This window comes from Leptonotus elevatus, chromosome 5, assembly GCF_054856555.1.
Source record: "Leptonotus elevatus isolate MCC_2025b chromosome 5, RoL_Lele_1.0, whole genome shotgun sequence".
NCBI lineage: Eukaryota > Metazoa > Chordata > Actinopteri > Syngnathiformes > Syngnathidae > Leptonotus > Leptonotus elevatus.
The window spans coordinates 21,787,562-21,802,215 of record NC_141243.1 but is presented as its reverse complement, the minus strand read 5'-3'; the positions used below and the strand labels follow the sequence as shown (position 1 = coordinate 21,802,215).

General features: G+C 38.8%; 1 protein-coding gene across 1 annotated transcript; it reads right to left on the bottom strand.

The window, feature by feature from the left end:
• Window positions 1-1,034: 1,034 nt before the first annotated feature.
• Window positions 1,035-14,472, bottom strand: arhgap25 (Rho GTPase activating protein 25). The gene is made up of 11 exons (XM_086076334.1): window positions 14,302-14,472; window positions 11,997-12,205; window positions 9,637-9,724; window positions 9,313-9,423; window positions 8,779-8,983; window positions 7,027-7,159; window positions 6,873-6,946; window positions 6,626-6,747; window positions 5,292-5,446; window positions 3,101-3,630; window positions 1,035-2,799 (listed from the first exon to the last, which is right to left on the bottom strand). The coding sequence occupies exons 1-11, from the start codon at window positions 14,363-14,365 to the stop codon at window positions 2,598-2,600; spliced, it is 1,893 nt and encodes a 630-aa protein (XP_085932460.1). The 5' UTR covers window positions 14,366-14,472; the 3' UTR covers window positions 1,035-2,597.
• Window positions 14,473-14,654: the final 182 nt, after the last annotated feature.

The window sequence follows — 14,654 nt, the reverse complement described above, 5'->3', positions numbered from 1 at the left end:
TAAACTGGCCTGCCAGCAGTCCTGTCCTGTCTCCCTGTGAACATTTGTGGCGTATTTGGACGGACAACTGGGAGACCGTGATTAGTGTCCTCAGTTCCCAAATGCTTATTGAGTGTAGTGTTCCAAATGAGGGAATATATGAAAAAAATCACCATCCATCAAATACACCAAACATGCATAATTGGATCACCTGCGCTGCAAAATAGACCAACTTTAGGCAGTCTAGAATTTAGCATACTTTTTGTGACCAATGCACTGATGGTCGTGACAGCAACACACGCTGGAATGCCCAGGCATGTAAAGCATGTCTACCAAATTCACAAACACGTAGATTAACACTTGACCTGCCTCGGCACAAAAATTGAGATGCGGCAGTTTTTACGCTGTGCGCACTTGTGCCAGTCTGCGAAAGCCCCTTGTCTTTATTGTGTATTCAATTGAATATACAGTAGGTTGGAAAGTTTGGGAAAGTCAACTTTGTTGGATTGTAAAAAGAGATTGAATGTGATTGGTTAATTCTAAACACAGCCACATTCTAAATTGTAATGAGGTGTCAATGTTTTTGAAACCACATTATGTTAGTTGTTTATTTTTTTTACTTATTTTTTAACTGAGTTGTTCAGGTTATTGGGCACAACAACATAAACCTTTTTTTCTTTTTTTGTTTAATGAATTATAATCTGGGCCTCTTTTTTTGATATCACAAAGAGAGCTAATGTCACATTTGAACTGCAGTCCTGAGATTCTATTTTACATCCACTTGATGTGTCTACTTTGTTGGTGAAAGCTGTTTTTAATCACACAGTGATTTTTCAAAGATTTTTTTAATATGTGTATTATATGTGTGTGTGTGTGTGGGGGGGGGGGGGGGGTACAGTATACTATAAAGTTAGATCACAGCAAAAACTACACATTAATTCACACCAGTAAGTAAGCAATGAGCATCAATCAGTGCAAGCATTCTGCACCTACAATGATAATGATGCTCATTTTCTCAAACTGCTTTCAAATACAAAACAAATCTGCCTGTGTCAATCAAAACAAAGAATATTTGACACAGTGCTTAGAATAGCTGTACAAAATAAACCTACTTTAAATACCAGTGGGAATTCAAAATGTGTTACTTCAAGATTTCAAGTCATTTCTCACATACTGTGTACCAGATGATTTCATTTGTGGCCATTCACAGCACTACCTTATTTTCCTCATATCATGGGCAGAGGCCTTTATTTACACAACTGAGTACAAACACATAGTACAAAACATGCATATCAATATAATATTATCTAATTTTCCACAAATAAATATTGATATATTTTATTATATATGTGACTGGCTCGTGATCTTTGCAGGCTGTACAAAGCAAGTACATTTTACTCTAAGTCTATTTGCTCCCACTCTAAATAGACAAAAATTTACATTTGGAAGAGATTAAAATAATAAATAAAAAAAAATCACTCAAGGGTTCCACTCGAGTAAAAATCACACTTGGAAGAGAGGTTTAAAAAAAAAAAAAGTCACTCAAGGAATGAGTAACGAACTCACGACCTTCAGCTTGGGAGACCTGACCTGACCTTATGCCACTCCTACTGTTTGCAAATATACAAGTGGAGACCAAAAACGACTCTTTGAGTTACGAAGTTATCAACTGACATGAGCGATATACTAACACACAGCAGGAGCTGCGTGGCTCAGGGAGTAGATTGGCTGTCTCCCAAACAGAAGTTATGGGTTTGTTCCTCAACCATTGAGTGACTTTTATTTATTTTACTCTCTTCCAAGTGTAAATTTTATTTTATTTAAAGTGGGACCAAATAGACTCACCTTTGCAATGTTTTTTATTTGCCTATAAACTCCAATAGGACAGTTAAAAATGGCACTAAGTCCACCTGTCGTTTTATCACTTAATGCTGAAAGCCGTTTAAACAATGCTTGCAAGCTTTAAGGTGTGCAGTTACACAAACACTTTCAGCACTCCATTCGCCGCCATTCAAATGACGGCTTTGTTTGGTAGCAAGTTTGTTTTGTTTTTTTACTTGATTTTCACGCATGTGCAAATGTAATAATGGATTGTGTGGGTCATTAAAGAGTAGATCTTCCAATTCCTTTTTCATCATTTTAATGGAAACCACGTCATTGTGTTTCAGTGGCACACATCTCAAATGTCTGGTCGTTCTTACTTTCTTTAGTTTTCGCTTCTAATCTGCAATTATTCCCTCTTGAAATGTTGAGCAGCTTTCGCTCCACATTACCACACACACTTTTTTTTTTTCATCGCCTGTAAAATTGACCTTTACAGATGCCATGTGTGCTCTGTGTTGTCGTACAGCGAAACATGGTGCAATAAGTCATGGTAAATGCAAAGACGCTTATTATTATGTTGGGAAGGTGAATTGAGGCCTATATTTGTGGTACTCATTTATCTAAGTAGATGATTAATTGGGGGAAGACATCTATTAGAGGAATGTAAGCTAACGTTTGGAAATATCAATCTATTTAACAAATTTCTCTCAAATGACTAGAGCCACCAAAAACTTCTCATCTGCTGCTCAGCAGCCAAGAAGAAACCAACTCTAAACAATAAAATGTCCCAAGTGTTAAGTGTGATTTTGGGGCTTTGGACCAAGGAAATGCTGAATGTCCCGTCGCAGTTCTTCATTTCGTCTCTGAGCTTCATCCCGGCTCCGCTCGGCATTTCGGAGGCATATTTCCAAAGCAGCCACACGGTGGCGCTCTGCCTCCAGAGTAGACTGAAGCTCCACCACAGTGGCCCTCAGCTCCTTCATCTCCTGCTGCACACTGCAAGACACAACACACCGTTAGAGCTCAAAGCATCTATAACGGCAAGCAATACCCTTTTGGAGGTGGGCTGTTCAAAAAGAGAGATAAACTACCCATCCATTCTTCTGTTTGCTATCAACTTAAACAGTAATCATTATTTGACTTATCAATGTATGTCCAACTGCTAAATATTGAAATACAGAATTCACATCAGGTCCAGAGAGCTGGAGCTAAGGTTTGAGCCTGGAACCTCTCGACTGTAAGGCAGACTAACCACTAGTACGATTATATTATAAATAAATCTAATGTTAATCCTCACCTGTCAAAAGACTGCCGGTTGTCTCTATTCTGTTCAGTCCTGTTGTTGACCTCTTGACTTAAACCACTCCCTATCAAGGGTTCAACACTCTTTTGGGCACGAGCATTCTTGGAGTCACTCTCAGTTTTTTGGGAGCTCGAAGTAATGGAAGCCTCGTTATTCGTTCCATCTTGCGCTGTGAACTTCACGTCTCCCTCCTTGATGCTTGTCGTGGAGCCTTTTAGGAAAGATCCTGAACTGCGGAGATCCAGGATCTTGAAGATGTCCTCTGACAACGTCTCACTCTTCTCTTCCACGAGATCCTGGATGCGGCTCCAGCGGTTGATGGCGCCAGCCTTTGCCGCCATCCCCGTGAGGGGGCAGCTGAAGGTGGGCAGAGTTTGGGTACGTTTGCGGGGGCTCCCGGACCAGTTGTCGGAAGATGACATCGAATCTTGCAGCACATCTGGAGCGCTGCAGTTTCCTCGCAGGGCACCTGGACTGTCATTTTTCTCCACATCGGTACACTCGGAGAAAGAAGTATCACCCATCTGGAACACAAATATGAATTATGTAATGCCTAAGTGATTTAGTGCCCTTGGCGAACGTGCAGATTTTCTCTCCCGCGGCAATAAATAAATAAAGATATATAATATCTAATAGCACATCACACAATAAATACCAAATTTCATACAACTGCAAATAAAAAAATATATAAAAAAAGTATGCCTTCATTATATATTTGTTTTCAATTAAACCAGCACACAATTCTTATCTTGTATAAATTAACGTGGTTATGTGAAACAATGATTTATGCAAATCTATTTGCAGGTATCTGGACTGCTTTATTTTAAAGCCAACAAGCTTTGTCTCACTTTGGTGCAGAGTAACATGGATGTAATGGTGGAGTAACAAATGACAAACAATTGTAAATATTTTTGGAGATTTTTTTTAACTCATTAATCTTTTCTTCTTTTGTTTTTGCCCTGCAATTTGGCACCCCCTCCACTAGATGGCGCCCTAGGTGGCCGCCTAGTTTGCCTATGCCCAGGGCAGGGCCTGATGGAATGATTATGTATGTATGTTGTTTTAAACTGAACAAGTCCTGAAGAAATTCTCTCTGCATTGTGTGTGGGGACATACCCAACTAAATTAATCTCCTAAAACCACCACTGCAATATCAGAATTATCGAATAAGTATGATACAAAAACGCAGTGTAAACAGTGCACAACTGTGCAACGTACAGCAGTTCAGAATAAATATTTATCCAAAATATAATAACAAGAGATGCTAAATGTGTTAATTTGTGCAGATCGACTTTTTGCTAGCCACAAGTTAGCTTGCTGGCTTTGTAAGATCAAATTTGAAATCTGATTGGAAACAGAAAATTGCTGAAATAGTTTAAAGGGGAAGTCAAACCAAACACATTTTTTGACAATAATATGTTCTATGCAGCCTCACTGGTCTAAATATGATATTCTAGTTAATATCGCGTTAGTGGCATATGAGTTAACTCATTGAACGCCAGCCATTTTCATTGGCGCAACCCCCTTCAATACTAGCCGTTTGATGTTTGATACTGCTCTTTTGCAGACCAATACCAGTACGAGTACTCAACTTTTGAGTAGTCACTGATACCGATATCAAGTACCGACACCAGTAGTACTTTTGATATGTAACATTTCCGGGGGGAAACAATACAATAAAAGATCATATTAAAGTAACACCTATACAGTATATCCCAATATATCATTTTTCCTTAAAATTGCATGAAATTAAAGGTGATTTTCTATTCTTCTAATTCTAATTTCTAGTTCCTGATCATAAAACTGTAACAAGAGAGCTGACGATAACAAGAAGCACTATCCTCCCCACAAATAGAAAATGAAAAATAATGACAGGGAGAAAAAAAAAGATTACTTTTTAAATATAAGTTAAGACAGATATTAGTCTTAATTCTTGTTGCATCACACAATGATCAATGCCAAATGAAACTATTATTGTATTCATTTATATTTGTATGTATTGACTTGCTGCTGACTTTTTAAACACGTGTGTATTTGGCCCAAATAGAGTTTAACAATATGTAATGCATGGTAGTGGTGTAAAATGTTTTGTATTTCTGGAAATTGTGGCTCAGTCATAATTTCACATTTCACCAGAGCATGCATTGGAAAAAAAAAAAAAAAGGCCACCCGGGTATTACTGTACCTCAGTAGAGCCCCAGCCCACAAAGTTGCGAGGAGAGTTCTTGTTGTTGTCGGCCTTGTTGGAGGGAGGGGAGGGAGGCACGTCTTTGCTGAGAGGGAACAAAGTCTCGTGTTGTCGGATCATCACCGTCATCAACTTCTGGATGTGAGGAGTTGCTGAGAAGAAAACAACACAAACCAATTAAAGACAAAGACCCAAAGCTCACATCCAAAAGCACACAGGAATGGTTAAAATGGGAAAAAAATACTGTTTTAAAATAGCCAACAATGACTCCTGATCTCAATCCGATTGAAAATCCTTGATATGAGCTGAAATGTGCCATTGGGAAAACAAACCTGCAAACGATCAAGAGTTTAAACAATTTGCAAAGGAAGAGTGGGGGGGAAATAGCAGCGGAGAAGTGCAAGAAGTTTAGAGATGGCTACAAGAAACTTTTGGAAGCTATCATCACTGCCAAAGGGTGTGCAACCACATTTCAAAGAGGGGTGCCGTTATTGCTGCACATGCTGTGTTTTCTATTTATAAGCAATAATATATTTTGCGGAATTACGTTGGACATACAATTAAAAGGTTCTCATGATATAAATTTGGTACATTTCCATTTATTTCCGAAGATATTGCAGACTTCATGCAAAAAATGAAGAGGTGCCAATAACAGTGAGCAGGACTGTATGTCTAGTCATGCTGTATTTCTTCATTCATTTTAAATGTTGTGTCATTATTGTATTTGTATAGCCACCTGTGTATAGAAAACAATGGGAATCTAACAAATTGTTTTCCATAAAAGTTCTGAGTTGTCTAAATATACAATAGTTTAAAAACAAGAACAAGTTTGGCATGTCGCAGTGTTGTCGCACATTAACAAGCATGTGGGCTCTTTTCACAAATCCACTTCTTCCTGAACTCAATACCACTCCTTCATTTCCTATCTTTCATGAGTGGAAAAACTGATTAACCCAGGTGTGCCTGACCTCAGTGACCACGACGACAATGGTCAGACACACCTGGATTAATCAATTTGTCCAATCGTGAAAGGCCGGAAACAAATGAGTGGTGTTAAGTTCAGGAAGTAGACTCAAACCCATTAGAGACTAAACAAGAGTTGGGTTTGCTCTTACTGAATGACAGCTTTAATTTTAAGCAGATCTTTTTCTTTCTTTTTTCCAACACAACATGTTTTTTGCCTTTAAATTCAGTATGGCGTTTCCATGTTTTCATATCGGAGTGCTTTGCAGGTTTCCTCACATATTCTAAAACATGCACAGCAAAGTTCATTGTGGACTCCAAATTACCCACAGCAGGTGATTCTAAAGGATGGCTAGAAATGTTCGTACCCTTCATCACTGAGATGGGGTCTTCTAACTGCGGTTTGAGCAGGTTGATCCCCATCACCGTGGCCAGGTTCTCCACGTTCATCTTGTTGACTTTGGAGTTGAGCTGAACCTCAAATAAGAACCTGTGGAACAATCAAGTACACGCTGACACGTGCTCTTTTGACTGCCTTCATTCGGGCTGTACTTTACAACATTCATACAGCTATTAAGCATACATAAACGGTTTCCCCACAATGCTTTAGCTCACCTGCAGACATAACTTAGCAGATTGTAGTTGATTCTAGGGAGGAGGGCAATCTGTTTCTCTAACTTCTCTTGACCCTGAAAGGACACATTTGGTCACAAGAGGACAAACATGCTGGGAATTTCAGACGCATGTAAACATGATGAGATGATCATACTTCTTCATTGCCAGGGTCCAGTAGGTTGGTGCAGTCCAAAAAGTCTTGGTACTGAGTCCAGGGCACCACGGGCTCGGGCAGCTCCCGCAGGTACAGCTTGAGCAGTGACGCCACCGTGTGGACGTCTGTGTCACTGTTGGGAAAGCCACACCAAACAACTACTCAATACTTATTAATTTACTGACACTTTGCAAACATTTGCGCACTAATGGAATTAAAACTCCAAAGAGCTGTATCAAACACAATAATTTCATATGACTAATTAGGTCATCATTTAAAAAGTTTAATATCTTGGTTACATTTCCTGTTTTAAATAAGAGACATATTATGGAAAATTTATATTTTAGGGTTGAGCACTAAAATGGACTGATTCTTGGGGTATTTTGTTGACAGCATCTGACAGACATTTTCATTAAAAGCCCAGGGAAGTGTTTTAACATGGTGAGCAAAATACATACATACGTTCTAGCCCCAAATCTCATGCGCTTGTGCCAACGTAGCCAATGATGACTGTACATTTAGCATTTCACTGTGTTACACATAACCACACACAGGCAGCCTAAATGTTTTACTGATGTAAGCTGTGGCGAAAAACAAAGCTTATCATATTGTGTAACACATGCGCGCATCCTCTTGCATACTCAACCAGAACAGGATGTGGTGCCATGTGCCCCTCGAGTTTCTCTGCAGGTCTCTCAGATCGCCCTGCTTTCTTATACAAGAAATGTTGGTTTGATTTTTTTTTTTTGCCACCTTAGATGCAAATTTATTAGGAAGCGAGATATTCTTAGTGAGGAAATGATCTTTTTTACTTTGTCTCAGCAGTCTTCTGGCTCTTGCTGTTTGTGATTAGCAAACACACTTTGAAACTGAAACTGATCAAAGCTCACAAAAAGTTGGCAAATGTACAATTCTGTGAGGATTTTGCATCTTCCTCTGCATACTCCCACATTCCAAAAATATCACAGTGAAGAGTCTCAAACATGAGTGTGAACAGAAGTCCAAACCATAAGTACACTGTGTCCTCACAAGAATCCCGGGAATGCTGGAGCCTATCCCAGCTGTCTTTGGGAAGTAGGCGGGGTACACCCTGAACTGGTTGCCAGCCAATCAATCGCAGGGCACACACAGACAATCTAAGGACAATTCAGTGTTCAATTACCAAACCATGAATGCATATTTTTCCGAATGTGGGAGGAAACTGGAGTACCCGGAGAAAACCCACGCAGGAACATAGAGAACATGCAACCTCCAGCCAGGAAGGCCGGAGGGCCGGATTCGATCTCACAACCTCTGGACTCGGAGGCAGATATGTTAACCACTTGGCCACCATGCCGCCTGCTATGAGTATATGTTTATAATCTAACGTAAATTATTATTAATTTATTTAGCCAGATAGGAAACTGAGAACAAATGATAATTTACAATGTCAACTATAGGGCTAAAATAAAATTACAAATCAATAAGTATAATAAATTATGAAACATATACACAAAACATAAAATATTACATTACATACATTTTTATTTTTAGTATGTTTTATATTTTAGTTGTAAATTTTCCCTTTTTTGAAACAGTAGAAACAAGGTTCTAATCGCGAAATAACTCAATTTTATAGTTTTTATAATTAAGTAACAGCTAATTTATGTTTTTAAGTTGCCCAAAAACTAGTATAGTTCAATTTAATCGAAACGTTTTAGTACAAATTACTCAAATTATGCTAGTGGAGTAAGACAAGTGGAAGTGTGTGACCTGGGGAAGGACGGCCTCTCTCCTGCGTCAAAGGCGTCTCTGAATTGCTTGACAGTGTTGTCTTGGCCTGGGAGACGGAAGATGCCTTCCTCATTTAGGCCATGTTCTCGGATATACTGCGCACACTTCTGGACCAAGATGGGCACCATCTGGGGCCCGAAACGTTGCTCATACATAACTGTGTCCCGCAGACTTTTTCCAAACACTGGAATGACACGCAAGAATTTTCAGATAAATAAATAAATTTTCATACAAATCTTACAGTGTACATGTACAAATTTAATGATTAGTATTTTCTAAATGTGAGTAAAAAAATAAAAATCGCAATAATCCATTTATAGATTCGTATCGGGTTTAATCGGTATCGAATCGAATCGTGACCTATGAATTGTGATACGAATTGAATCGCCAGGTACTAGGCAATTCACACCCCTATTTGGCTCATCTTTAATTACATGAAAACAAAAAAAAAATTGTCAGAAAACAATAACTACAACTGTATTTTATTTTATTTTTTTAATAACTGTGACTAACCTCCACCCGGAACACCGATGACCCTGCGCAGAATTCGGACCCACTCGTCCATATCAGTCTGGGAGTTGGCCATGAACACATGAGGACATCGTTCTTTATCTGCACTTGTACCTGCCGTAAATAAAGATTGAGTGAATATTAGGTACAAAGCAAAGTCAAATAATGGATCTATCTGTCTGTCTGGAATTACTCATCCTTTCATACTGTATGCTTGGATACAAAATGGGAAGTTAAAGGTCAACTATTGGAAATGTGTTGTGTATACAACATGAAGTAAAAGTAGTAAGTAGTAACTACCTAGTATTTCTTGAGTACAAATCTTACCTGGTATGATTTCAAAGATGTACTTCCCTGGCTCATCTGAGTTTGAGGGCAGTTCATTGACCCTGCTGAACTGAAGCTGGATAAAGCCCTAAAAAAAAAAAAACACCAAAATACTGGTGAAGCAAGGGGCATGGACAAACACTCAGTGAATGTAAAGCCACTCGAGATGAGCCAATCTACAGGAGAATCTTAAATGGGAAGTAAAGTCAGAAAATGTATTTACAATATGTTCTATGTGCACCACTAGTTTAATATTGCTTTTGCGGAATACAAATTAAGCAGAAAAATCCACCCTTTTTTTACCCATTTTAGGGGAGCGGCCATTTTGCCTCCTGCTGTGGATTGGAAATGACATCACAGTGCCAAAGGGCTGAGCTTGTAACGTCACATGACCAAACCCAGAAAGCAGGTGATTGGTTGTTACCGTTTGGCCTGACTTACCCTTTAATAGAGACTATTGTATAAATATGTTAAGTGATTGCAGGAGTTATTTTCAAACTGTTAAACTCATATGTAAACAAATTCATTAAACACATTTAGAAGTAAATGTCTATATTCTAAAATCATTGTGATTATTTTATATAGATATTAACATTGCTTGACATGGTGAATTTGGGGTTTGTTAGCTCTTAGCTATGATCATCAAAATTATTTCTAAAATCATTAATTATTTAACTCTGTGTGAAGTAACTATAAAACACGAGTTAGAAATGTAATTTTCCGTGATATCCTAATTAATTGTTTCCAATGTAGGACAAAAAAATAGAAACGCGTAGAAGACAAACGTGCACATAAGAACTGTATCGTGTATTGTAATGTGTGTGTGTATGTGTGTGTGTGTGTGTGTTTGAATCAAAGTAACTTCCAAAATGGAAAAACTGAACTCAAAGTCATCTCTTAAATGTAGCAACCTTCAGATTATCGACTGATATTTGATGTTTTTCGTCTGTTATTGTCGTAGTTTGTATTTGAGTTTTCTTTCATGTTATTTCTTGTCTTTGTGGTTTGTTTTATGTTATGTCTCCTCAGGGTTTTGTGTCCACATGTGCCTTGTCCAGGTGTTCCTCGTTGTCTCGTTAGTTTGCTTGTATTTAGTTTCTGTATCTTTTCAGACTTTGTTGTCTCATATGCTTTTTGCTTATCGTTCCTGTCACTTATGTCCTGGTGAGTTTTGTGTGGTTCTTTGTCACTTTATCTACTTTTTTGTACTTTAGTTAATTCTGGGTTTTTGATTATTCCATAGTGCTCAACCAAGCACGCTCTGTAAAAGCTATCCTTATAAAATAGTCCCAAAACAGATGTGGCGCCCCTAGAGGTGCTCGAGGTTAGTGCAGGCATTAAACTAACGTCACGATTGATTAATTCAACATTTGAGATGCACTCAACTGGACTAGACAAGGCTGCAGGTACAAAAACATGACTTGATGTGGGCATACTAAAATAATAGACTATCTTGATTATACAGTATGATAATACCTGAAATAATGTGTCTATGACATCCCGGCCTTCTTTAACTCATTCACTGCCATTGACGGCTATAGACGTCAAAAATTCATTTGAACTATTTCTATTAGTTTAACATTTTTTTCCACTTTTGTTAACAAGAGTATAGAACCTAAAAAAATATATTGTACATTTAGAACAGATTAATAGTGAGTTAACTAGTAAAATCATGCGATTAATTACAAAAAAAAATAATCGCCTGACTCCTGAATTTTTAAGTCTTTTCTTTTTCTTCTTTTTTTAAGTATTTGTAAAAAAAAATAAAAATAATATTTTTTTAAAGAAAAGATTATTAAAACCCAGACGATTTAAGAAATAATAATAATTAATCGCATGACTTCACTAGTTAACACATTTTATTTCTGTTCTAAATGTACAATGAAAATATTTTCTAGGTTTTCATACTCTTGTTAACAAAAGTGGGAAATAATGTTAAACTAATAGAAATTGTTCAAATGAATTGTTGACGTCTATAGCCGTCAATGGCAGTGAATGAGTTAAAAAAAGAAATGTTTTATTAACATGTAGAGCCCTACAAAGAGGGGTGGGTTCAAGCTTGTGTGAAATAAGGACAGGCAGTCGTTGGTGTATGGGGTTGAGGTCAAAATCATGCATGTCTTTATGGACCATCTTTGTGCACTAGGGCTAGAACAGAAAAGCGCCTTCCCCAAACTGTTCCCACAAAGTTGGAAGCATACAGCTGTTTAAAAACGATTGATTGATTGATTGATTAATTAATCGATCAAGATGAGTTCCTAAGACTTTTAGTAGTTTATTATTTCTGATGACTTCAAGATGGTGTGTCCAAACTTCTTTGTCGGCTTTAAATAAAGTCCAAATAAAGCATCCTTTCTTACCAGGATGGTCGTTTCGCGGTCATCTTTGTGGTAGGTTAGAGTGCTCCCCCTCAGCACAAAATATCGCTGGTGCCAGTTCTTCACGAGTGACCTTTGTTGTTTCTTGAGCCAGCCAGCCTTCAAAGGCCTCTCCATGGACTTGGGGGAGCGTGTTGAGCCCGGAGTCGGACCTGAGCTTCCCTCACCGGACAATATGCTCTTGGAGCGCGCTGAAAGACGGGAAACAGACGGCGAATGGCAAGATGAACAATTCAGAAAAGTAACAGAAACTTGACTGCTGCAGTGCTCTTCCTCTTTTGGCTGTGAACAGCCTCAAAGGGTGGAGGGGCTTATTTATGTTTTGTGCTTATACTTTCGGTGTGAATACAAACTGCATATTTGTGCGGACCAAGTTCCTGTTGGGCTGCCTGCACACAAAAGCTGTTACTGTTTAATAGCAATATTATTGCATTTGGAAAATACATGATACAGCCAGCTGTGCAGTAGCAAAAAGTGGCACAAAACGAAACCTATTCTGAAGATTGCGTCATAGTTTATGGCGTAATGAAAGAAGTGAGGTTAAGGCGTACTTGGTATGATGCAGACACGGTTAGGATAACAAATATGATGTGACAGGCCCAGTTAGCAGTAATGTTTGTTGAATTCACTGTGTCACCGTGTGGTGCAAATATAGAGAAGAAGAGAAGAAGTACGGCCTTGCTGGGTTAAACAGGAAGTGTCATGTCTGGGACGATCTGGTTTTGGTTGAGGGTCCCGATTGGTATGAGTGGGTTCCAGCCCTTCCGCGGGTTGACCAATCCAGGCCCGCAGCCACTTGTGCCTGGCCCCAGGTGTGGCTAGTTACCCAATTAGTGTGGGTGTATTTAGTTCCCGGGTGGTGATCAGTCGGCGTGGGATCATTGCCGCTTGTCACGGTCAACCCCGGAGTGCTGTCTGTCAGTTCGTTGTTTAGTTAGTATTAACCAGTACCCTGGTTAGTGTTTTCTGTCAAATAAAGCACGCCAGTCTCGCCCGCACTCCTGCTGTGGTTCTCCTGCCTCCCTGCATTTTGGGTCCTCCACTTCACACGCCGACAGACACCACGCCACTCCGTGACCACACCGTAACAGGAAGTTGCTGTATTACTGCCCACTGGCCTCCACTTGTAACCTCAAAGATGATTTGGTCTTATTTTCAAAAGCATCACTTTCTTTAGATTAGAGACACCACACAGTCACACCACAAACTGAAATTCATGGCTAAATCAACCGCCGTAACATTTCAAATATGTGTTTTATTTGTATATACTTATATGTTATGCTTATTATTGCATGAAGTGAGTGATGCCACTGTAATAAGACGGGCACTACTTTGTGGTCCAACACCTCTATGAGTAGTTCATCTTTTAGGCGGCAATGTGATGGCTTCATGTGGAGGGATTCACGTCGTCAGACAGAGCCAGATTTATGACCGGGAAACCAGATTAATTTGATGTGGCTCACTAAAGCAGCTCATGTGCACCTGTTTCATGTTTTTTCTTCCAACCTGTCTTTCAATTTCCTCTTGAGATTATAAAGGGGTTAGTGTAGTTTACATAAATGACTTAGTTACAGATGTCATGAAATGAATTGTCTCTCAATGCACTGCAATGAGTTTAACACACTCAAATGTACATCCAGATTACGATATGAATTAAATAACTGTAACACACTCATAAATGACTATATATAAGAATCCCTATTGACTTCAAAATAAAGCAAGAACCTCACAACTTCCAAATGGCGCAACAAATAGTTCAACAGGATAAGACTTCCTGTGATTGTGGTAAATTCCCATTCAGTCTAAGTCAGCACTAAGCTATCAGAACATGTGTGCAAACCTCCTTTATCGCAATGTTGCAATTAAAGACACCTCAGGCGACAAGGTGTGTTGTTGCAAGGGATGCCAATTACGCAGACAAAAGTACCGTTAAGCCCGGTTTTAGTAGGACAAATTCTATACACAGCTGAGGATTATTAAAATACAAAAGAACATATTTACATATTAAAATGTGAAAAATAAATAGTAATACAGTAAAGGATTTTACCATCACGGTACAGCATTTAGATCAATGGCCAAAATTGAAGTCATTTCTCTAATACAATTGGAATGCATTTGACCCACGTTGTGGCTCTCCAGGCCAACATCCAAAACAAATATCGTATTCTTTTTACACTCCGTGCTTGATTGAAGATGAACTTATTAGTTTTAGCATGGCTAAAGTTTGAAATGCTAACCAAGTGTAGTGGTCCTGCTGTCCGTGAAGGCAGCACGGCCACCCGCTTACCGATGCGAGCTGTCTCAACTTTGAAGGTGCTGAAATCCCAGTTGCGAGGTAGTTTCAAAGACATACTGTAGTCCTCAATTTATAGCACAGGTCTGTGTTTAATTTTACACACACATTCACACACACACCAACAACCATACACACATACAAACAGAAGGCAGATATCGCAAATCAGACTTCCTGCTTCCTGTGTTCATCTTTTTTTCTCTCTCTCACCATTTCGAACGCTCGTGTTTCCTCAGACTTTGTTTTCATGTTTAGACTTTTTTTTGTATACATTTCTTTCGAGGTGATTCGTGAAAATGCTCAGGCTTTTTGAAATGACAAAAACGTTCGATATAATTGTATAAAAC

What these genes read in the sequence shown, in the direction of transcription:
- arhgap25 (XM_086076334.1), bottom strand. Translation starts at nt 14,365, where the DNA reads ATGTCTTTGAAACTACCTCGCAACTGGGATTTCAGCACCTTCAAAGTT. An exon ending in ACCGCGAAACGACCATCCTG is followed by an intron (nt 9,725 to 11,996) that starts GTAAGAAAGGAT and finishes TTTTTTTTTTAG; the next exon opens with GGCTTTATCCAGCTTCAGTT. An exon ending in GAGAGGCCGTCCTTCCCCAG is followed by an intron (nt 7,160 to 8,778) that starts GTCACACACTTC and finishes CTTTCCCAACAG; the next exon opens with TGACACAGACGTCCACACGG.